At 49.8% G+C, this 23,739-nt stretch overlaps 1 protein-coding gene across 4 annotated transcripts in view; it reads left to right on the top strand.

Annotated features, from left to right (window-relative positions):
- LOC140405399 (transmembrane protein 198-like) overlaps positions 1–23,739 on the top strand; it is a 133,130-nt gene that overhangs the window by 97,292 nt on the left and 12,099 nt on the right. For all 4 annotated transcript variants that reach the window (XM_072493754.1, XM_072493757.1, XM_072493756.1 and 1 more), the window contains exon 2: positions 14,728–14,959. In XM_072493754.1, the coding sequence (XP_072349855.1) occupies positions 14,803–14,959 (157 nt within the window). In that variant the 5' untranslated portion in view covers positions 14,728–14,802. The remainder of the gene's footprint in view (positions 1–14,727; positions 14,960–23,739) is intronic.

Raw genomic sequence — 23,739 nt, 5'->3', positions numbered from 1 at the left:
ACCTTGATCGTCTGCACTCTCCCCGCCAGGGAGAGTGGGAGTGAGCCCCACCGTTGAAGGTCTTTTCTTACTTCCTCCACCATTTTTGCACACTGAGGAATTAAGCAATTTGGGGATAGTGGTCTTATTGAATGGGCCGAATGGCCCACACCTGCTCCTGCTTCTTATGTAATATTTTCCTACTCCTCACTACAAATCCAACATTACCAATGCATCGAACTACATTGGACAGTCTTAAGTCGTCCAACTCAACTCCATTTGGATTTATTTCGACTCGGCCTTAATCCTTTCAAGTTGGAACATTTAGATAGCAGCTTGATGCCGATAAAAACCCATTTGCTCATCTACCGAGGGGCATGTGTTTGTCTCTGCTTCCACCCAGTGGCCACACTGAGGATAAGGAGTGCCTCACACCAGGGGGAGTGGGAGGGGAGGGGGCAGTCAACCTACCCATGGGTGCTGAGGCCCAGTTGTTAGCAGCCAACTGCCACCGAGGCTGAGGGCAGCGAAGAATGGACCATAAGTCTCGGGCACTCATCGGTTCACTGAGCCGAAGGGGAAACCCCCATTGCAGTCATTTTATCGTAACATCAGCGTTTGGGTATCTCCATTGGTCATTCACAGTAATGGTGTTGCCTTGGTTCATTGGGCAAGTGTTACCCATTCTGTGTGTATTTCTGACTGACGTCCCGATCAAGAAATCCCCCAGCAGAGCGAAATTCCTGTGTCGTTGGAACAAAATCAACACTGACTCAACATAATTTTATGTAGCGATTGCCTGCTGGAAAGTGAGAAGATTAGAGGGGAGGAGGCAATTGTAGTCAGGGGAAGCATGCTTACCCTGAATGAATCGCATACTGTATCTCAACATGCTTCACGTACGGTGAATTACTTAGAAGTGCAGTGATCTTGATTGCGTCGGTAAATGCAACAACCATTTTGCACACAAGCAGCAATGAGTTTGAGTTTGTTATTTACAGCATAGACGGAGGCCATTCGGCCCATCAAGTCTGCACCGACCCACCTAAACCCTCACTTCCACCCAATCCCACAACCCAATAATCCCTCCTCACCTTTTTTGGACACGAAGGGCAATTGATCATGGCCAATCCACCTAACCTGCACGTCTTTGGACTGTGGGAGGAAACCGGAGCACTTGGAGGAAACCCACGCAGACACGGGGAGAACGTTCAGACTCCGCACAGACAGTGTCCCAAGCCGGGAATCAAACCTGGGACCCTGGAGCTGTGAAGCCACCGTGCTAACCACTATGCTACCGTGCTGCCTCCTCATCTCCTAGCTCTCTTACTGGCCATCTTGAAATTGTGACCCCCTAGTCACTGACATACCAACTAGTGGAAACAGAATAGCCTTCTTTAACCCTGTCAAAACTGTTCAGAATTTTGAACACCTCAATAAGGTCACCTCTGAATCTTCTCTGCTCCAAGGTGAACAATGTCCAATTTCCCCAATCTTTCCTTGTATCTAAAATTCCTCATTCCTGGTATCATTCCAGTAAATCTCCTCTGCACTGTCTCCAGGGCTTCAACATCCTTCCTTAAATAAGGTGCCCAGAACTGAACACGATACTCCAAATGTGGTCTGATTTGTCGAGGTGTAGCATCACTTCCTTGCTTTTATCCTCTATGCCTCTATTTATAAACCCAAGGATCCTATAAGCCTTCTTAACAACTGTTTCAACTTGCCTGGTCACCGTCAGAGAATGATGCACTTGAACCGCGAGGTCCCTCTGCTCCTGTGCTCCCCTCACAGTTGTGCCATTGAGCCTGTATTGTCTCCCCATGTTTCTTCTGCCAAAATGCATTACCTTACATTTCGCTGCATTGAGATTCATCTGCCAGGTATCTGTCCATTTGACCAACTTGTCAATGTCCCTATGGAATCGCTCAGCGTCATCCTCACAATTCACTATTCTCCCTAGCTCAGCTGCAAATGGCGAGTTCATACAATCATAGAATCGCTACAGTTCAGAAGGAGGCCATTCGGCCCATCGAGTCTGCACCGGCCCTCTGAAAGAGCACCCTACCTAGGCTCAATCCTCTGGCCCTATCCCCGTAACCCCGCCTAACCTTTTGGACATTTAAGGGGCCAATCGTGGCCAATCCACCGAACCTGCCCATCTTTGGACTGTGGGAGGAAACCGGAGCACCCGGAGGAAACCCACGCAGACACGGGGAGAGCGTGCAGACTCCGCACAGACAGTGACCCAAGCTGGAATCGAACCCAGGTGCTGAGGCAGCAGTGCTAACCACTGTGCCACCCAAAGTTAATTTTGAGGTTTTTTTTTTAACATGTTGTATGAGGAGGGCACAAGGCAGAACTCTCTTGCTCGACCTCAAATAGTGCCATGGGCTCTTTAACGCCACTTGATTAGGCCGATATGGTCACGTTTTGAACAGCTCATCCAAAAGACAATGCTATTGGCTCTCTCCGCACCCCAGCTGGAATATTGATCTGGATGTGCTCAAGTCTTTACAGTGGTACTCGAACCCATAAACTTCTTAGAGGCATGGGTGCGAGTGACAGAGCCAAGCTGACATTTCAGCGTTGGTGTATGTCTGGCCGTTGGAGAACACAAAGAGCCAATTGAGGAACAAGCTTGTTGACTTGGCCATGAGCAAAAAGGTTTAGTGATAATAAGATGGTTCACAGTGTGCTAAGCAGATCAGTCAGATGAATGAGATGATTGTTTCGCACCGGGAAGGAAAAGCTGCTAATTGTGTCAGTTTATCCAGGACTAAGATTCATTTCTCGAGCACAGATATTAGTTGCTTGCTGTGCTGGCCAGTTTCTGAGACAAGAAAGTGGTCATTCTGACCCTGAATAATATGTGTGTTGTTCAGCAAGCTGTCTAAACCCCTAAGCCTGTACAGTATCGGGGATTCTGGCTCTGTACATGGGCTGTTAGTCATAGAATTAGTTCGGTTTATTTATTAGACAATGACCAATTTTTCACCTCCAATGTTTAGATTTTCCTAAGCAATAGAAATAAAATTAGTATTTTTTGTTTCTGTCTCAGCCATCTGTGAGCGACATATTGAAACCAGCTGCTCATGGGTACTGATGTGTATACAGACCAGTTTCCGTCAGATCTGAGTGCAACACTTGTAACTCATAGATCTGGGGCTGGATTCTCCTTTCAGCGGCTAAGTGGCGGCTGGAATGGAGAGTTAGCGGGAGTTCTACGCCGGAAGAAATCGGCGCCAGCCCCTCACTGATTCCGGGACCGGTGAGGGGGCTCGCAGCGGTACTGGGTGAGACTCCGGTGCCGAAAAACGCCGGGAGAATGGGCGGGTCCCTGGCCACGCATGCGGACGGCGACGACCTGCAGCGGTCGCGCCGTCCAACCAGGTGCCGGCCCGTGCGCGGACTCAACCTGCCATCCGTGACCCCACAGGCCACCTCCCACCAGTCCCCCCCCCTCCCCCATCTCGCGGAAGACCCTCCAGCTAGGGGCACGTGTCCCAGCCGAGTGTGGCGCCGCTGCACGCAGTCCGCAGCCGCCATGCCCGGTTCACGACCGCTGAGACCACACGGGCCCCGTGCCGTCGGCAACGCGACCCATCGGGGGCGCAGCATCGCGGGAGGGCTGGCCGATGATGCGCCAACGCCGTTGCAACAGTGCGCGGCGCGCAGCGTGATTACGCCAATTTGGAGGGGGCGGAGCATGGCTGACTGCATCAAACTGGCGCCGGCCCCGATCTGGACGTCAGATTGGATTCTCCACCCGATTGCCGATTACGATATCAGGGTCAGGCAATGGAGAATCCCGCCCCTATTATTTTCTGTTTCACTGTCTTATTCCGTGGTTTTCACTCCTTCTGAGGGTCAATTTTAGGAGCCTCTGGTATCCTTTATCCTGTAAGTTATCCCAAACAATGTGTGCTAGCAGGTTAATCAGTTGTGGGGGAAGGCCCAGTTCTGCTCTTGCTGTACATCCCACCCACGTGTACTTCCTATCAGGGTCACTGGATAGTGACTCGGGACAGCAACTCTGCTGCTTGCCACCCCGGCGGAAGTCAGCGAATTCAGTGCTGATCAAATCCCAAATCTGTCTTTTACTTCAGAACTGGAAGGAATGCACATTTAAAAAAAAAAATTAGAGTGCCCAATTATTTCTTTCTAATTAAAATGCAATTGAGCGTGGCCAATCCACCTACCCAGCACATCTTTGGGCTGTGGGGGCGAAACCCATAGAAACACGGGGAGAATGTGCAAACTCCACACGGACAGTGACCCAGAGCCGGGATCGAACCTGGGACCTCGGCGCCGTGAGGCAGCAGTGCTAACCCACTGCGCCATTATGCCGCCCCGGAATGCACATTTATGATTTAGTATATAGAATTTAGAGCAGAGATACAGACCATTTGATCCAACTGTTGCATGCGGTTTTTTGTACTCCACATGAGCCTTCTCCCACCTCCATTCATCTGACCCAGTGATGGACAACCCCAGCCAGTGAGTGGGCCGCATGAGTGACCCTCCTTCATCTCAGTGGGCCACAAGATTGAACTCAGGATTGTTCACTAGCCGTGACCCCATCAATAAGATTAAATACATTTAATACACGCCGAATATTTCATAACGAGTTATAGAAAATGCTTCATCGTTATATATTAATAGAACTGTCATCAACTTCAAATGGTGAAAACAATACAAATATTTCCACTTTGGACACAGAGTACGCCTCTCACACTCAATGTTGTGAGCAATCAGCACACACCTCACTTCACTTGTCCTCGCTTTACGTGTGAATCACTTCAGTCACACCGGGAGGGAAAAAACTACACGGGCGGAAATCAGCGGAATGTGGCGACCCTGCGCGTGGGCAACGGTCAACAAAATGTCTCGTGAATTCCCTATTGAATTTATTCATAACTATCTTATATTTTTTAAAATACATTTAGAGTACCCAATTCAATTTTTCCAATTAAGGGGCAATTTAGCGCGGCCAATCCACCTACCCTGCACATCTTTGGGTTGTGGGGACGAAACCCACTCAAACACGGGGAGAATATGCAAACTCCACACAGACAGTGACCCAGAGCCGGGATCGAACCCGGGACCTCAGTGCCGTGAGGCAGCAGTGCTAACCACTGCGCCACCGTGCTGCCCTCTATCTTATATTGATGACTCCTAGTTTTAGTCACCCCGCCACCCCCAACACTCAAGGAGTGGAAATATCCTCTTTACCTGAACCCTTTCAAACCTTCATAACCTTAACAATGTCAGATGTGGGACTTCCGGGTGCGGCGATGACCAGCTAAGTCGCACGTTTCGGCAGCTCCCGGTGGAACGGACTTTTGGGCTCTTAATAAGAGCCCCAACGGCAACTTTAACGGCTAAAAGTACTGTGCGGTAAACCAGAAGGGAATCCCCCCTGGATACGGATGAAAAAAGGAGAGGAAAGTGGCCGGATTGCGGTGGATCCTCTAGAGCAGCGGCAAGGAAGGCAAGCAAAAACCAAGATGGCGTCGGAAGGTGGCAGTTTAACATGGGGCCCTGAACAACACGAGTTTTTGAAACGCTGCGTGGAAGAACTTAAAAAGGAGATGAAGAAGGAGCTGTTGGCCCCGATACTACAGGCGATCGAAGGGCTAAAGGAGGAACAAAAGACCCAGGAGCGGGAGCTTCGGGTCGTGAAGGCAAAGGCTGCCGAGAATGAGGACGACATACAGGGCCTGGTGGTGAAGACGGAGATGCACGAGACACACCATAAACGATGTGTGGAAAGGTTGGAGGCGCTGGAGAACAACGCGAGGAGGAATAACTTAAGGATTCTTGGTCTTCCTGAAGGTGCGGAGGGAGCGGACGTCGGGGCATATGTGAGCACGATGCTGCACTCGTTAATGGGAGCGGAGGCCCGGCGGGTCCGCTGGAGGTGGAGGGAGCATACCGAGTGATGGCGCGAGGACCGAGAGCAGGAGAAATTCCTAGAGCCATAGTGGTGAGATTCCTCCGTTTTAAGGATAGAGAGATGGTCCTTAGATGGGCAAAGAAAACTCGGAGCAGTAAGTGGGAGAACGCGGTGATCCGCGTATACCAAGACTGGAGTGCGGAGGTGGCGAGAAGGAGGGCGAGCTTTAATCGGGCCAAGGCGGTGCTTCACAAAAAGAAGATAAAATTCGGAATGCTGCAACCGGCAAGACTGTGGGTCACATATCAAGGGAGGCACCACTACTTTGAGACGGCGGATGAGGCGTGGACTTTTATCGTGGAAGAAAAATTGGAATGAGCGGGTTATTAAAAAAGAACGTTTGAAACAAAGTGGTGGGGCGAGTATGGGGGACGAAGAAGGGGGGAAAGAGGAGTTTTATGTTATTAATCCTGCGATGTGGTAACTTTTCTCTCTTCCACAGGTGGCGGTGGGGGGAGGAAAGGAGGTGGAGGAGATGGGGCGTTGGCCATTGGGGGCGGGGCCCATGGCGGGAATAGGGAAGCAGGAAGGAGGGGGCGTCGCACGGTGCGAGCCGAGGTCACGGGGGGAAGCCGAGGTCGGCCAGAGTTTGCTGACTTCTGGGAGCAACATGGGGGGTGTAACTACGCTAGTGGGGAATCTAGCAGGGGGGGTGGGGGGGGGAGTTATTGGGTTGCTGCTGCTGGGGAGAGGGGGGGAGCTGGCATGGGGTGGGGTGGGCGGGGGGGCACCGCCTGGGGGGGACACAGCTGCGTGGGAACCGGGTGAGGAGCTGGAAAAAGGGGATGGCTAATTGACGAGGGGGGGGGTAAAAAGCCCCCCAACCCGGCTGATCACGTGGAACGTGAGAGGGCTGAACGGGCCGATAAAGAGGGCATGGGTACTCGCACACCTTAAGAAACTTAAGGCAGACGTGGTTATGTTACAGGAGACGCACTTGAAACTGATAGACCAGGTGAGACTACGCAAAGGTTGGGTGGGGCAGGTGTTTCATTCGGGGCTAGACGCGAAAAACAGGGGGGTGGCTATATTAGTGGGGAAGCGGGTAATGTTCGAGGCAAAGACTATAGTGGCGGATAACGGGGGCAGATACGTGATGGTGAGTGGCAAACTACAGGGGGAGACGGTGGTTTTGGTAAACGTATATGCCCCGAACTGGGATGATGCCAATTTTATGAGGCGTATGCTAGGACGCATCCCGGACCTAGAGGTGGGAAAGTTGGTAATGGGGGGAGATTTCAATACGGTGCTGGAACCAGGGCTGGACAGGTCGAGGTCCAGGACTGGAAGGAGGTCGGCAGCAGCTAAGGTGCTTAAAGATTTTATGGAGCAGATGGGAGGTGTAGACCCGTGGAGATTTAGCAGACCTAGGAGTAAGGAGTTTTCGTTTTTCTCCTATGTCCACAAAGTCTATTCGCGAATAGACTTTTTTGTTTTGGGAAGGGCGTTGATCCCGAAGGTGAGGGGAACGGAGTATACGGCTATAGCCATTTCGGATCACGCTCCACATTGGGTGGACTTGGAGATAGGCGAGGAAATAGAAGGGCGCCCACCCTGGAGAATGGACATGGGACTAATGGCAGATGAGGGGGTGTGTCTAAGGGTGAGGGGGTGCATTGAAAAGTACTTGGAACTCAATGATAATGGGGAGGTCCAGGTGGGAGTGGTTTGGGAGGCGCTGAAGGCAGTGGTTAGAGGGGAGCTGATATCAATAAGGGCACATAAAGAAAAGCAGGAGAGTAGGGAACGGGAGCGGTTGCTGCAGGAACTTCTGAGGGTGGACAGGCAATATGCGGAGGCACCGGAGGAGGGACTGTACAGGGAAAGGCAAAGGCTACACGTAGAATTTGACTTGCTGACAACGGGTACTGCAGAGGCACAGTGGAGGAAGGCACAGGGTGTACAGTACGAATATGGGGAGAAGGCGAGCAGGTTGCTGGCCCACCAATTGAGGAAAAGGGGAGCAGCGAGGGAAATAGGGGGAGTGAGGGATGAGGAAGGAGAGATGGAGCAGGGAGCGGAGAGAGTGAATGGAGTGTTCAAGGCATTTTATAAAAAATTATACGAAGCTCAACCCCCGGATGGGAGGGAGAGAATGATGGGCTTTCTGGACCGGCTGGAATTTCCTAAGTTGGAAGAGCAGGAAAGGGTGGGACTGGGAGCACAGATCGAGGTAGAAGAAGTGGTGAAAGGAATTAGGAGCATGCAGGCGGGAAAGGCCCCGGGACCGGATGGATTTCCAGTTGAATTTTATAGGAAATATGTGGACTTGCTCGCCCCGGTATTGACGAGGACCTTTAATGAGGCAAAGGAAAGGGGACAGCTGCCCCCGACTATGTCTGAGGCAACGATATCGCTTCTCCTAAAGAAGGAAAAAGACCCGCTGCAATGCGGGTCCTATAGACCTATTTCCCTCCTAAATGTAGACGCTAAGATTCTGGCTAAGGTAATGGCAATGAGGATAGAGGATTGTGTCCCGGGGGTGGTCCACGAGGACCAAACTGGGTTTGTGAAGGGGAGACAGCTGAATACGAATATACAGAGGCTGCTAGGGGTAATGATGATGCCCCCACCAGAGGGGGAAGCGGAGATAGTGGTGGCGATGGATGCCGAGAAAGCATTTGATAGAGTGGAGTGGGATTATTTGTGGGAGGTGCTGAGGAGATTTGGTTTTGGAGATGAGTATGTTAGATGGGTACAGCTGTTGTATAGGGCCCCAGTGGCGAGTGTGGTCACGAATGGACGGGGATCTGCATACTTTCGGCTCCATAGAGGGACAAGGCAGGGATGCCCTCTGTCCCCATTATTGTTTGCGCTGGCGATTGAGCCTCTGGCGATAGCGTTGAGGGGTTCCAGGAAATGGAGGGGAGTACTCAGAGGAGGAGAAGAACACCGGGTATCTCTGTATGCGGACGATTTGCTGCTATATGTAGCGGACCCGGCGGAGGGGATGCCAGAGATAATGCGGACACTTCGGGAGTTTGGAGAATTCTCAGGATATAAACTGAACATGGGGAAAAGTGAGTTGTTTGTGGTGCATCCAGGGGAGCAGAGCAGAGAAATAGAGGACTTTCCGCTGAGGAAGGTAACAAGGGACTTTCGTTATTTGGGGATCCAGATAGCCAAGAATTGGGGTACATTGCATAGGTTAAATTTAACGCGGTTGGTGGAACAGATGGAGGAGGACTTCAAGAGATGGGACATGGTATCCCTGTCATTGGCAGGGAGGGTGCAGGCGGTTAAAATGGTAGTCCTCCCGAGATTCCTTTTTGTGTTTCAGTGCCTCCCGGTGGTGATCACGAAGGCTTTTTTCAAAAGGATTGAAAAGAGTATCATGAGTTTTGTGTGGGCCGGGAAGACCCCGAGAGTGAGGAAGGGATTCTTACAGCGTAGTAGGGATAGGGGGGGGCTGGCACTACCGAGCCTAAGTGAGTACTACTGGGCCGCCAATATCTCAATGGTGAGTAAGTGGATGGGAGAAGAGGAGGGAGCAGCGTGGAAGAGATTGGAGAGGGCGTCCTGTAGGGGGACTAGCCTACAAGCTATGGTGGCAGCCCCATTGCCGTTCTCACCGAAGAAATACACCACAAGCCCGGTGGTGGTGGCTACTCTGAAAATTTGGGGGCAGTGGAGACGGCATAGGGGAAAGACGGGAGCCTTGGTGGGGTCCCCGATAAGAAATAATCATAGGTTTGCTCCGGGGAGAATGGATGGGGGATTTGGAATATGGCAAAGAGCAGGAGTAACACAATTGAAAGATCTGTTTGTGGATGGGAAGTTTGCAAGTCTGGGAGCGCTGACCGAGAAATATGGGTTGCCCCAAGGGAATGCATTCAGGTATATGCAACTGAGGGCTTTTGCGAGGCAACAGGTGAGGGAATTCCCGCAGCTCCCGACGCAGGAGGTGCAGGACAGAGTGATCTCAAAGACATGGGTGGGGGACGGTAAGGTGTCAGATATATATAGGGAAATGAGGGATGAGGGGGAGATTATGGTAGATGAGCTGAAAGGGAAATGGGAAGAAGAGCTGGGGGAGGAGATTGAGGAGGGGCTTTGGGCTGATGCCCTACGTAGGGTAAACTCATCGTCCTCGTGTGCCAGGCTAAGCCTGATACAATTTAAGGTGTTACACAGGGCGCATATGACTGGAGCATGGCTCAGTAAATTTTTTGGGGTAGAAGATAGGTGTGCGAGATGCTCGAGAAGCCCAGCAAATCACACCCACATGTTCTGGTCATGTCCGGCACTACAGGGGTTTTGGGTGGGGGTGACAAAGGTGCTTTCGAAAGTAGTGGGGGTCCAGGTCGAACCAAGCTGGGGGTTGGCTATATTTGGGGTTGCAGAAGAGCCGGGAGTGCAGGAGGCGAGAGAGGCTGATGTTTTGGCCTTTGCGTCCCTAGTAGCCTGGCACAGGATACTGTTGATGTGGAAGGAAGCCAAGCCCCCGGGGGTGGAGACCTGGATAAATGACATGGCAGGGTTTATAAAGCTGGAACGGATTAAGTTCGTCCTAAGGGGATCGGCTCAAGGGTTCACCAGGCGGTGGCAACCGTTCGTCGAATACCTCACAGAAAGATAGAGGGAGTGGAAAAGAAGAAGGTAGCAGCAGCAGCCCAGGATCGGGGGGGGGGGGGGGGGGGGGGGGGGGGAGGAACCAGAAGGACTCTCAGGGTTGTTAATATATATGTATAATATGTATAGGTTGTTGTTATAGATAATTGTATATTAGACTGTTAAATCATATTTTTGGAGAGTGTTTATCTGAGACAAGGCAGTTGCCATTTAGTTTTAGTTTTAGTTTTTGTTATATATTATTTATTTTTTGTTTATAAAACAGGCCATTGTTATTTATATTGTTATATTATTGTGTAAAGGATACACAATATATGGTGATGGTTGGCCAAAAATTTTCAATAAAATATATATTTTTTAAAAAAAACAATGTCAGATGTCGATTGTGTAAATGTTGTTCAGCTGATGTGATACTGTACAAAGACTAATAGGATTTCTTCATGACCACTGGACATCGCAAATCACCTTCCAACCAATTAAATACTTTTTGAAGTGTAGTCACTCTTTGTAATGTCAGAAACCTGGCAGCCATTTTGAATGCAGCAAGCTCCAACAAACAGGAATGTGGTAATGACCAGGTAACTTGTATTTATGATGTTGGCTGAAGGATAAAAACTGTCCAGGGGAACTCCCCTTCTTAGAAATATGTCACAAGATCTTTTAGGCCCACCTTGCTTAACCTTTCACCTGAAAGACAGCGCCGCATTCCCTCAGAGTGTCAGCCTGATTCTGTGCCCATGCCTTTGAAGTGGAACTTGTCCCATACCTCTGACTCAGAGACGAGAATGCGACACACTGGGCCAAGGCTGTGTGGTGAACCACTGTACACCCGTATTAGGGGATGTAAGGTAGGACATGTACCACAGGTTCGCCAGTAGCCCCAGCCGGCTGGCTCCGCCCAGTAGGAGGAGTATAAATATGCATGTCCTCCATTCAGCTGCCATTTCGCCAGCTGCAGCAGGAGGCCACGCATCTGACTGTAATAAAGCCACAGTTGTCCCCAACCTTAGTCTTTGTGCAATTGATCGTGCATGAGGCTGATTGCTCGTTAAAGGGAACCAGGGAAGAGTCCATGCATTTTTTGCAGTGTCGTGAAGTTTCAATGTGAATTTGTAGGTTGGCTTCAGACACAGGAGCAGTTCCCCTGACCGTCTGACGAGCAGTTGCTGGTGTTCAAATGGGTGATAAGAGTTTGTCTGAGAGACAGCACTATCTTTTTCTGCAGTATTTCTGACAGTGGAATAAACTTACCCTGATAAAACCCACTTTCAAATTAAACTTTGCTTCAGACAGTGCCGATTCTGAGCCCAGGGTATTTGAGCAGCATCCAGACTGAAGTTTAGTTCTGCATCAATGAACAAGATTTTTAAACTGGCAATTTAAATGTAGTAAATTGTGTCAACATCTGGGCTCCAGTAGGAACAATCTATTGACTTGGTTGACATTCAGTTGGCTGAATATATTCAAATGATCTGAGTTATGAATCCAATTGTTCGTATTCGAAAGAGAAACTTGCATTTTTATAGCACCTTACCATGCCTCACCCCTTTGCAGCCATTAGCTTTAAAAGTGCAGTAACTGTTGTTTAGTTATGTGTTAATGATAAAAGGCTGTATTTCTTTTCCTATCTCTACAGTTACGCCGGTACAAAGTGTTGTGTTACGTTGCTTCGTGTAGCATAAGCTGCTTCGTTGATGTATGCTTTGACAAAGGAAGGTCCAGACTGTGTAACGAGTTCAATATGTTTATTGAACTATTAACACAGTTCTTAAATGAGTTTGACTCTCCTGCTAATCTAACTGTAGTAACTCAGTCTAACTAAACCAATCTGCTCTAAGCCACGTGCTGGGGTGTGATGCTTCTGAACAACCCTGATCCCTGATGTACTCTCTAGATGTCTGTCTGTGGAAAGACCCCAGGGTGACCTGGGGTTACCCCATCTCTGGATCTGTAAAGATTTAATCACCTGCTAATGGTCGCATTCCAAGTATCGTCTTGCATCTTTGAATCTGTCTATATATATGTTTCTGGAACAGACCTCTTCATTCACCTGAGGAAGGAGCAGCGCTCCGAAAGCTAGTGACATCGAAACAAACCTGTTGGACTTTAACCTGGTGTTGTAAGACTTCTTACTGTGGAAAGAGGCAGAGCATGTGTGCCCTGTCCTTTTATATGGGTTGTGAAGTGCCCCCTTGTGGTAATGCTACCTCTGGGTGTCCTGATTACCCATTGGTTGTGTCCTGTTGTAATGACCCATTGGCTGTATGTCTGCATGTCATGACATCTCTGGTGCTCCCTCTAGTGGTTACTTAGTCGTAGTGAATTTACATTAACCCCTTGTGTATTTACAGTGATGTATATCACCACACAAAGTATGTGAGGATTTTAAGCAACAGGTGATGCCTGTTTGTGTTGTTCTGAATGTCAGCGAGGAATTAAAAAAAACATTATTGCAAATGGTTTTTTGGAGGAAAGTGTTTGCCACAGGCTATGCAGATGGGCATTTTGACACCATAATGATGCATTTGTAGAGAGCCAGTGCATTCAATCCCAAATTGGACCATATTTGTGTAATCTATTAAGCAGCATGAGGATAATTCAGTTGGGGTCTCCTTGGATGTGATCTGTGGCTAGACACACTCCATAAACTGCAGAGTCCCATACCCACACCTACAATATCATGAATGGACGGTAGCACAGTGGTTAGCACTGTTGCTTCACAGCTCCAGGGTCCCAGGTTCGATTCCCGGCTTGGGTCACTGCCTGTGCGGAGTCTGCACGTCCTCCCCGTGTCTGCGTGGGTTTCCTCCGGGTGCTCCGGTTTCCTCCCACAAGTCCCGAAAGACATGCTGTTAGGTGAATTGGACATTCTGAATTCTCCCTCAGTGACCCGACCAGGTGCCGGAATGTGGCGACGAGGGGATTGTCACAGTAACTTCATTGCAGTGTTAATGTAAGCCTACTTGTGACAATAATAAAGATTATTATTATTATAAAAAATCGTACCCACCCCTGTCTGTGGCAAGGTGGAGATGGTTGACAGCTTCAAATTCCTAGGGGTGCACATCACCAAAAATCTGTCCTGGTCCACCCACGTCGACGCTACCACCAAGAAAGCACAACAGCGCCTATACTTCCTCAGGAAACTAAGGAAATTCGGCATGTCCACATTGACTCTTACCAACTTTTACAGATGCACCATAGAAAGCATCCTATCAGGCTGCATCACAGCCTGGTATGGCAACTGCTCGGCCCAGGACCGCAAGAAACTTCAGAGAGTCGTGAACACCGCCCAGTCCATCACACGAACCTGCCTCCCATCCATTGACTCAATCTACATCTCCCGCTGCCTGGGGAAAGCAGGCAGCATAATCAAAGACCCCTCCCACCCGGGTTAGTCTCTCTTCCATCGGGCAGGAGATACAGAAGTCTGAGAACACGCACGAACAGACTCAAAAACAGCTTCTTCCCCGCTTTTACCAGACTCCTAAATGACCCTCTTATGGACTGAACTGATCTCTCCACACATCTTCTCTACTGAGTAGTACCACACTCCGTATGCGTCACCCGATGCCTTAGTCTATACATTGTGTATTTATCGTATGTCCTATGTTTTTCATGTATGGAACGATCTGTCTGAACTGTACGCAGAACAATAATTTTCACTGTACCTCGGTACGCGTGACAAATCTAAATCCAAATGCACTTGGTTCCATTCTGACGTTCCGCGGATTGATGACTGAGGAAGCCAGCAGTAGGAAGCAAAGATTTACTTGAACTATTGACAATAATCTGCTCTTGGCAGTAACTACCCACAATCCCCGTCTCTGGTGGGACAACAAACTCCCCGCTCCCTGCTCGGGCCAGCTGTTATGTTCAGTTCTAACGAGCTCTCGCTGGGTGGCCTCCGCCCCCTACCCGGGAGGCCCGTACTCCACAAGCCCTGCAGGGAGATCGACAATGGTTTCCGAGGGCCTCGTGGGGGTCAGGACACAGGGGCACAATGGGATAAGACCATAAGACATAGGAGCAGAATTAGGCCACTCGGCCCATCGAGTCTGCTCCGCCATTCAATCATGGCTGACATGTTTGCCTTCTCCCCATAACCCCGGATCCCCTTGGAATGGCCACTAGTTTAATAAAAATGTAATCCTGTTTCCTGTCAGATTTACAGCTGTTGGATGTAATTCTATTGGTTTTGTGTCTCTCTCTTGCAGGACGTGCGGTGCTCTGATTGGATGGACAGACCCACCTAACGTTCTTGCGCCTTCCCCTGTCGACTTTGGACAGCTATGTCCTCGACACTCGACAACTTGAACCTCATGGGCACAGATCAGGAGGACATCATTGTGAACCGGTGCGACCTGGAGGTGGAAAGGAATTATCAACTCATTCCATCCATCATTTGTGCCATGTGCTGCCTTTTTGGGATCATCTACTGCTTCTTTGGTGAGTGAGGCATTGACAAATGTGTGTGGGACACCAAGGGGCCTTCTGCATTGTGAGCAAGAACACATTTCAAAGTGGATTTGTCCAGGCAGAATGCGGTGCTAATGCTCGATTGCTGTTCCACGTCTATTGCTGCTCTACTCAACATTTATCCTGTTGAAGAAAATGTTTCTTAATCTTGGGGATCGTTAAGATTAAAAGTCTTTGTAAACTGAAGCAGTCCCTCCTGGGAACACAGAGGAAGTAGTTGGAAGCATTGTTTAAATGGATGTAAATTTTTGTGAATATCACGGCCTGGATTCTCCGATTCTAGGGCTATGCAGCGTGGGAAGGGTGGCGTTTTACACCAGAAAAACTGACGCAAAACGGCCACCGGTTCCCCGTTTTGCTGGGGCAGGACAGCAGCGTAGAGCACCCGGTTCTAGCTGCCGATACGCCCCGGAGAATTGCCGAGTCCGTGGCCGCGCACGCGCACAATGGCGGCCGCTCGTGAACCTGACCCATGAATAGTCCCTTCGGCCGGTTCGCGCGCCCCGGATCCCCCCCACCATGCCCCCCCATGGATCGGCCCTCCCCCGACTGCGGCGGCACTGGACTGCAGCCTCCCCACGCCGAGTTCTTGATGGGTGAGACCATGGGAGACCCACGGCGTCGGGAATTCAGCTGGTTGGGGGCGGAGCATCGGGGGGCAGGCCTCAGCCAATGGCCTGAGGCCGTCAATACGTGGCGCGGCGTACTCGCTTTGGAGGGGGCGGAGCATTGCGAAAGCAGCGACCGGAGAATGCGGTGTGCGTTTTGCGTGGAGGATGGCGATGGGAGATTTGAAATGACTGTCATGTGGGGCGATGTGGAGTCACCAGGGGATTGAAGTGAATACTTGGGAGGCTGTGGATTGAGAGACAAGGATTGAGGCAATGCATGTGGGGCGAGTGTAGTTACAAAACAAATGAATAAACAGTGAGATGTAGGTGCACGATTTTGGGGAAGAGAATTTTTTTTTGTGTCGGAAAAGCCACACAGTATGGGCGGGATCTTCCCAACAAACAGCCAAGTGTCGGTTCGGGCATGAAAACTGGCGAGGAATCCGCCGGCTCGGTCTTGCAGCACTGGGAAACTTAATCAGTGCAATCACTGGGGAGCTCCATACAAACGCCTCACCAGCACTTGTTCCAGATCCATTCGAGGGGAGCCAGCTCCGCGTTTTTACTGAGGGAGCCCTGACCAGTTACCTGGATGGGGTGCAGCAGAGGAGGGGTGTTGTGGTAATACCAGGTATTGCAGTACCTGAGAGGTGGATGACCATTGGCTAGACCTAGGAGTCTACCATTGGCTAACACACATAGCTCCGCCCTGAGAGGCGGGGTATAAGAACCAATGCCATCCCAGCAGCCTTCACTTTCTGTATCGAAGCTGCTGGGAACAGTTCTAGCTGATTAAAGCCTATTAGTTATGACTCACCTTGTCTCGAGAGTAATTGATTGTGCATCAGGTGTACGCTACCCGGTATTCAGGAGGCGGCTCACCATCATCGTCACCCACCCCCGCCTGGCAGGCATTAACCGCCTTGGTCAGTGCCAGCTCACTGCAGCAGAGGATGGGGCAGCAGTGCAGAAGGTCAATTACCTTCTTTGTGCTGCCAGGGTAAGCCTGCCACCTCCAGCCTCTCGCTACACCCCGTCACACACTCCTCGTACCTCCAAGGTGATCTCTCGCCCACTGACCTCACGGGTTGTCCGCCTGTCACAATGTCCTTCCAGCTGATGATCCACAGCAGGTGGAGGCAGGGATGTCCCAGGGAACCGGCTCTCGGAGGGATGCCGGAGTCCGGGACACTGCTCAGCTCCTGGCCGATGAAGTGGCCAATCCACCCAACCCGTACATTATTGGACTGCGAGAGGAAACCCACGCAGACACGGGGAGAACGTGCAGACTCCACGCAGTCACCCAAGGCCGGAATCGAACCTGGGACCCGGGCGCTGTGTTGCAGCAGTGCTAACCACTGTGCCACCCTGCTGTCACTCCGCCACCCTGAGGCCAACACGGCAAGGGCGGCATCCATAGTTGAAACCCTGCTGCAGGACATGCACTCCATAGCGGGGGATGTCCGCTCCCTGGCTGAGGGCATGACCTCTGTGGTTGAGGGTTTCAACAGCACGGTGCAGGCCCTGGTGGAAATCCATGTGTGTCCGCACCAGAAGGCGACAGGCTTCTGGACCTCACCCCAGCTGCCCCGCTATCCCGTAGAGGAGCCCAGGGCCCGACTGGCGCTCGAAAGGAAGAGGATTGGCAGGAGCGCAGCCCGGGGCCCGCCACCCAGGAGGCCGTGGGAATATCCAGTCCATCTGACATCCCCCTCCCTGTGAGCGACACACCTCCAGCTCCGCACACTGAGGAGGGCAGCACTACAACACCCATGCAGCTCAAAAGTAGGCCCGGACTCTCATGGTCCAGGATCCCAGGGGACGCCCACCCAAGGTCATCTCCGGCAACAGGGCGTGGGAGTCAGCAGACCACCACCTCGGGTGTGGATCCTGGGGGAACACCGAGATGTAGTGTGAGGGTGCACTGCAAAGAGAAGGAAACCTAAGTGAGTGGTCAGGATTCCTGAGAAAGGCCTGTCCCTCAGCCCTCTATTTCCCTCGGATCTCTGTCCATGCACTTCCCCCTTAGTGAGTGTTTCTGCTTCTCCATTAAGCCTGACTAGCCCCCCGCCCCTAAAAACTAAATTAAACAGACTGAGGGACAAATTAAAGCGGGCATCCCCTTAAAGGGGTACTGCTTTAAACAAAAACAAATTAACCTTAAAACATCAAACTGAAATGTGATTAAAAGGGTTAATAAAGCACCCCAGACCCTGCGGCTCCCATTGGGCAATGGGAGGCTTCAATGCTGCCCGTGGACACTGCAAGCTCCCTCTCTAGGGACACCCGGCTGAGAAAGAGAGGCAGATAGTCAGGCCGGGTGACCGTTGCCCGGACCTGTTAATTGGTTGGGACTGAAATGGGGGGTATTTCTCTTTAGCTTTGCATATCTCATTGGCACAGTTGAGTTGCCAGTGAAGGATTCAAATCAGTTGCTGCTGTGGCAGACAAGGCATTGCTGATTAGAGTAAAGATTGCATTTAACTTTGGACACTGGCACCAGATTATAACAGTGTTATACTCTGGCTGCATATTATAAGAGTTTTAAACTCGAGACACGAGCAGATTATAAGATTCCTAAAGACTGGGGTCTGGCAACAAAGTAAAACAGAGCGACACCCTGGGCATTGGCAATTTATGAGAGCGCGACACATAGTTCGCTCTGCAGAACAGACTGTTTTGGTTGTCATATATTTGGTGTTTAGCACATGTGTCAATTGCTCAAAAGGAAGTATAAATATATACTTCGTGTGGGCAGCACGGTAGCATTGTGGACAGCACAATTGCTTCACAGCTCCAGGGTCCCAGGTTCGATTCCCGGCTTGGGTCACTGTCTGTGCGGAGTCTGCACATCCTCCCCGTGTGTGCGTGGGTTTCCTCCGGGTGCTCCGGTTTCCTCCCACAGTCCAAAAATGTGCAGGTTAGGTGGATTGGCCGTGATAAATTGCCCTTAGTGTCCAAAATTGCCCTTCGTGTTGGGTGGGGTTACTGGGTTATGGGGATAGGGTGGAGGTGTTGACCTTGGGTAGGGTGCTCTTTCCAAGAGCCGATGCAGACTCGATGGGCCGAATGGCCTCCTTCTGCACTGTAAATTCCATGATCCATGATATTTATAATCCTTTTGTGATACAATCGACCCTCGTCCAATCTCACATGTGAGGAAATACAGCTCTTTCTGCCTCCAATAAAAAAAAATTAAAAATGCTATAATCAGGAAGTTTAAAATGTGCAGACGCAAATGGATTTTGTGTTTTGACCGTTATAGGTGATTGCCTGTTTTAACATGGGCATTTCAAATGGTGTTGAGTTTACTGAGGGAGCTCTGCCTTGTTACCATTCGTTAAGTTATCCTCAGACACTATTTGAAAGAAGAGCAAGGGAGTTTTTCTTGGTGATCTGGCAAATGTTTAATTTCAACCAACATCGAAAACCAGATTATCTGGTCATTGTTGCATTACTGTTAGTGGAATCTTGCCGTGTGTAAATTGGTTGTCACATTTGTGACATTGTAATGATGACTTCACTTGACAAAAAGTACTCCATTGGTTGTAAAGCGCTTGGGGATGTCCTTAGGCTGTGAAAGGGACTGCGTAAATGCAAATTCTTTATTATTGGTGCCTTTACATTGCTCTTGCTTTCGTAGGAAAGGGAGATATCGCTCTTGCCCATTCTCAGTGCTGCTCTCACATTTGTTCTTGTATTCTTGGTGTCACTATCACCAGCTTCCCCATTCTCCGGCGCCATTTTTCGGGCGCTGGCGGGATCGCTGCCACGCCGGTCCCCCCCCCCCCCGCTCCTGGCGGTTCTCCGGGCCCCGATTGGCCAAGTAGCCGATGAGTTTGGCCCAGTCCTGCCGGCGTGGATTACTCACCTCCCTCACGGTGGGACCTGGAATGTGAGTGTGCGGGGGCCGCCTGGAGGGGGTGGGGGGCTTGCGGGGGGATCCGAGCCCGGGGGGGGGGCCCACGGGGGCCTGGCCCGCGATCGGGGCCGACCGATTGGCGGGTGGGCTGGTTCTGCGGGGGCCTTCTTTACTCCGCTCTGGGCCCCTGTAGGGCTCCGCCATATTGCCCGGGGACCGGCACGGAGAAAGTAACCCCTGCGCATGCACGTGAATATGACGGCCATTCCGCGCATGCGCGGTAATACGCCGGACGTTCTCTGCATTCACGCCGGCGTGGGGACATAGCCCCTTTATTAGAGAATCACGCCCATTGCATTATACATATTTGGTGAAGTAAGGGTTAAAAGCCTGGGTTAGAGTGTGTTTGACTGCTGAAGTCATGTTTTCAAAGATTCTTAGGTTAAAAGACAACAAAGCTTCTAGGAGCCAGAGGTGCAATTAACAGATGTAAAAGGTTTGGGCTCATGCAATTTTGTTTTGATCAAGAGGATTCTCTGGGGAGTTAATTAGTTTTCAGCCTGTTGAGATGATGTCTTGCTGGGTGGAACAAATACATCAGGCTTTTTGAGAAAGCATTTTCAGTTCAGTTCTGGATGAAGTTGGGACCGCAAGTCAGGTTTTGCACTCTGCAGTTTAGTTAAAAAGAGATTAATGGTATTTAAAGCAGTGCAGACTTGCCTGAGGACAAGGGGGAGCTGAAATAAGCCAGCTGAAAACAGCTTCATATTTCATGGGTGTTTCAAAGGAGCATAATCAAACATTAAGGTGATATTAATGCAGACTACCAACAGCTTGGTCAAAGACGTAGGTGTTCATGAGCATCTTGAAGAGAGAGCAGTGGAGAGGTTTTAGAGAGGAAATTGCAAGTTTGGGGCCTTGGAGCATTTTTTTGTTCATCATCAGGCATTCTCACCATGTGCCTCTAAGTGAGGGCTACAGACCAGCTTACACATCCTAAAGGGAGCTTCCAGATTCATTTTTGGGATTTTTCAATTGAAGAAATCCTTGTATGACAAATCATTGGTGCTGGTGAAAGCCTCCATTTTGAAAACAAGTGCTTTACAAAATGGCTGCTGTGAGTTAAACCTCTTACAGGAAGTTTGATGCTCCAATTTATTGACCTGGCTTAAACTGCGATGGATTAAATGTCCCGATTCCTTAACAAAATTAGAAGGCAACAAAAAATGATCCCGTGTGAGCCAACTTAATTGGATCCTTCCCATCCAAATAGAGACAGTCCATATAATCTTCTCAGATTCCTAACTAAGGTGAAGGCTTCACATCCCTATTTTTTAAGTGTCTGATGTATATGGATCTGTATCCAGTCTGCGGGGACTGGAAACAGGTGCTGTTACTGCCAAGTAATACAAATGCATTAAAAGGGAAGCAACAGAATGTGGGATGGAAACATGGGATAGTTTCGGACAGCTTCAACATACACAGCTTTGGAGGCGTCTGATGTGCCAGAATTATCCACAAGCAGTAATTGGACACGTCAATTTTGTTTCCATTTCAGAATGGATGCTGTGCACTCCATCCTTTTCTTGGCTCGTTACACAATTCTCCCTAACTGTGTCCCACTCTTATTGTACTGAGTTGGTACTGTATATTAGAACATAAGAACTAGGAGCAGGAGTAGGCCATCTGGCCCCTCGAGCCTGCTCCACCATTCAATGAGATCATGGCTGATCTTTTGTGGACTCAGCTCCACTTTCCGGCCCGAACACCATAACCCTTAATCCCTTTATTCTTCAAAAAACTATCTATCTTTATCTTAAAAACATTTAATGAAGGAGCCTCAACTGCTTCACTGGGCAAGGAATTCCATAGATTCACAACCCTTTGGGTGAAGAAGTTCCTCCTAAACTCAGTCCTAAATCTACTTCCCCTTATTTTGAGGCTATGCCCCCTAGTTCTGCTTTCACCCGCCAGTGGAAACAACCTGCCCGCATCTATCCTGTCTATTCCCTTCATAATTTTATATGTTTCTATAAGATCCCCCCCCCCCCCCCCCCCCCCCCCCCGCATCCTTCTAAATTCCAACGAGTACAGTCCCAGTCTACTCAACCTCTCCTCGTAATCCAACCCCTTCAGCTCTGGGATTAACCTCGTGAATCTCCTCTGCACACCCTCCAGTGCCAGTACGTCCTTTCTCAGGTAAGGAGACCAAAACTGAACACAATACTCCAGGTGTGGCCTCACTAACACCTTATACAATTGCAGCAGAACCTCCCTAGTCTTAAACTCCATCCCTCTAGCAATGAAGGACAACATTCCATTCGCCTTCTTAATCACCTGTTGCATCTGTAAACCAACTTTTTGCGACTCATGCACTAGCACACCCAGGTCTCTCTGCACAGCCGCATGTTTTAATTCTATTAAAAGCGGCATGTATATTGTGGGCTGCTGAGATGTTAGAACACCAAAGAGAATCTTCGCAATGCCACTGGTGTGAAAATACACAAGCCAGTGTTCATGCGATAGGCAGGTCCGGAAGCGGATGTGGTATTTACTCCCACCCGTGATTGCGAGCTGGACATGATTTCATGCAAACTGGCCATTTAAGGGCAGATAGCTTGAAACACAGCAGGACCTAGACTTAGTGCTGCCATTGGGGGCGGGGGGGGGCGGGCTGGTTGTGTTGGGCACTAGGTGCAATGGGGACCCAACGGGGGATTTAAGTAGAGCAGGGCCAGCTCCCTGAACCTTTGTTCTCGAGTCGCCAGGTATCTTTATGATACCGCCACGAGGTTCAAGTTCAAGTAATGATCAATAATTTAACACACCAATTAGTAAGATTCAAATCAAAGCACATTTATTATACACAGTAAATCACTACTCATGCATAAACTCTACTTTCTAGACTATTCCTATCACTAAAAGGCCAATACTTAGCTTCGGACTGGCCCACCAGGTCAGGGGAACAAATGGCCTTCCGTTCAGGTCCTGAGTCTGCTGGATTCAAAGCTGGTATGGACTGGTAACTAGGAGCGCCTATCTCGTAGCGAGCGTTGACTTGAGACTTACTTGGTTGGCGGCCGCTGGACAGTTCACTCTCAGGGGTTGCTTCGCGTTGCTGAGTGACCCTGTCAAGAAGGACGATTTGAACTTGGGGGCTTTACTTTATAGTCCCCAGGGGCTTCCTGCCCTTCGGGGCGGAACCTGTACCTGGTTCCAAGTGATTGGACTGCATTCCGATCACTTGGATCGATTTCTCCAATACTGGAGCTGTTCCCTGATCGTTGGGCGGTCCCTGAGTGTCCGTTGGCCTTCCTTTGTCTTGGCTCCTGCTGGCGCCGAGGAGACTGGCTTGGCTTTATTCACCTTCACTGTTGCCATTGTGCCTTGGAATCGCTCATTACTATGCAGATGGCTGCTGGTTTCAGTGCTGTCTGGTTGTTTTGCAAGTTTCAATACACATGATTTCTGTATTTGCTAGTCTTTGCCTGTGTTGGCTGAATTTCCCTTCAGCCTCTGCGATTCTCCATTTTAAGTCGGGAAGTGGCCAACTCAGGTGGCTACAGCACCGAGGACCCTGGTTCGATCCCGGCCCTGGGTCACTGTCCGTGTGGAGTTTGCACATTCTCCCCGTGTTTGCGTGGGTTTCGCCCCCACAACCCAAAGATGTGCCGGGTAGGTGGATTGGCCACGCTACATTGCCCCTTAATTGGAAAAAATAATTGGGTACTCTAAATTTTTTTTTTTTAAATCACAACGGCAATGTAAACTTCTATACAATTGGCTTTTTAATGGGCTTAATTGCCAGTGGGTGCCCTCTGACCCCTGGATGACGTTGCAACGTTCGACTGACATCTTCCAATGCAATTTCACACCAGCTCGGGTAAGATGCTCATCCGCTTCTAGTGTGTAAAATTCTGGCTATTGTGTCTGTTTCCAATTGAGAAAACTTAAGTGAAAGGCATATAGTGATATCACCGCGGTTGAACGGTGCAGATGTGAAGCTGAAATCAGAGTTAGAAGCCAAGCTGGGGTTTTTTAAGGATGCTGTCCAAGTTATTTTGTGAGATCTTTGCCAAAGATGACTCAATGGTCATGGAGCCAATATGGATGTCATTGCTCTCAACCCCTTACCATGAACTTCTTCAAATATCCCACCCCCACTCCAACTAATATGAAAGGCAAATGGCCATTCGAGAGAAAGGAAAAAACAATTTACAAATTGCTGGAAGGTCGGTTTTGTTTGTGTTGTGGATCCTTCTATTGCCTCTGAGCCT

This window comes from Scyliorhinus torazame, chromosome X (genome assembly GCF_047496885.1).
Source record: "Scyliorhinus torazame isolate Kashiwa2021f chromosome X, sScyTor2.1, whole genome shotgun sequence".
Taxonomy (NCBI): Eukaryota; Metazoa; Chordata; class Chondrichthyes; order Carcharhiniformes; family Scyliorhinidae; genus Scyliorhinus; species Scyliorhinus torazame.
The sequence above is the reverse complement of the archived record's forward strand: the minus strand, read 5'-3'. Positions and strand labels throughout refer to the sequence as shown.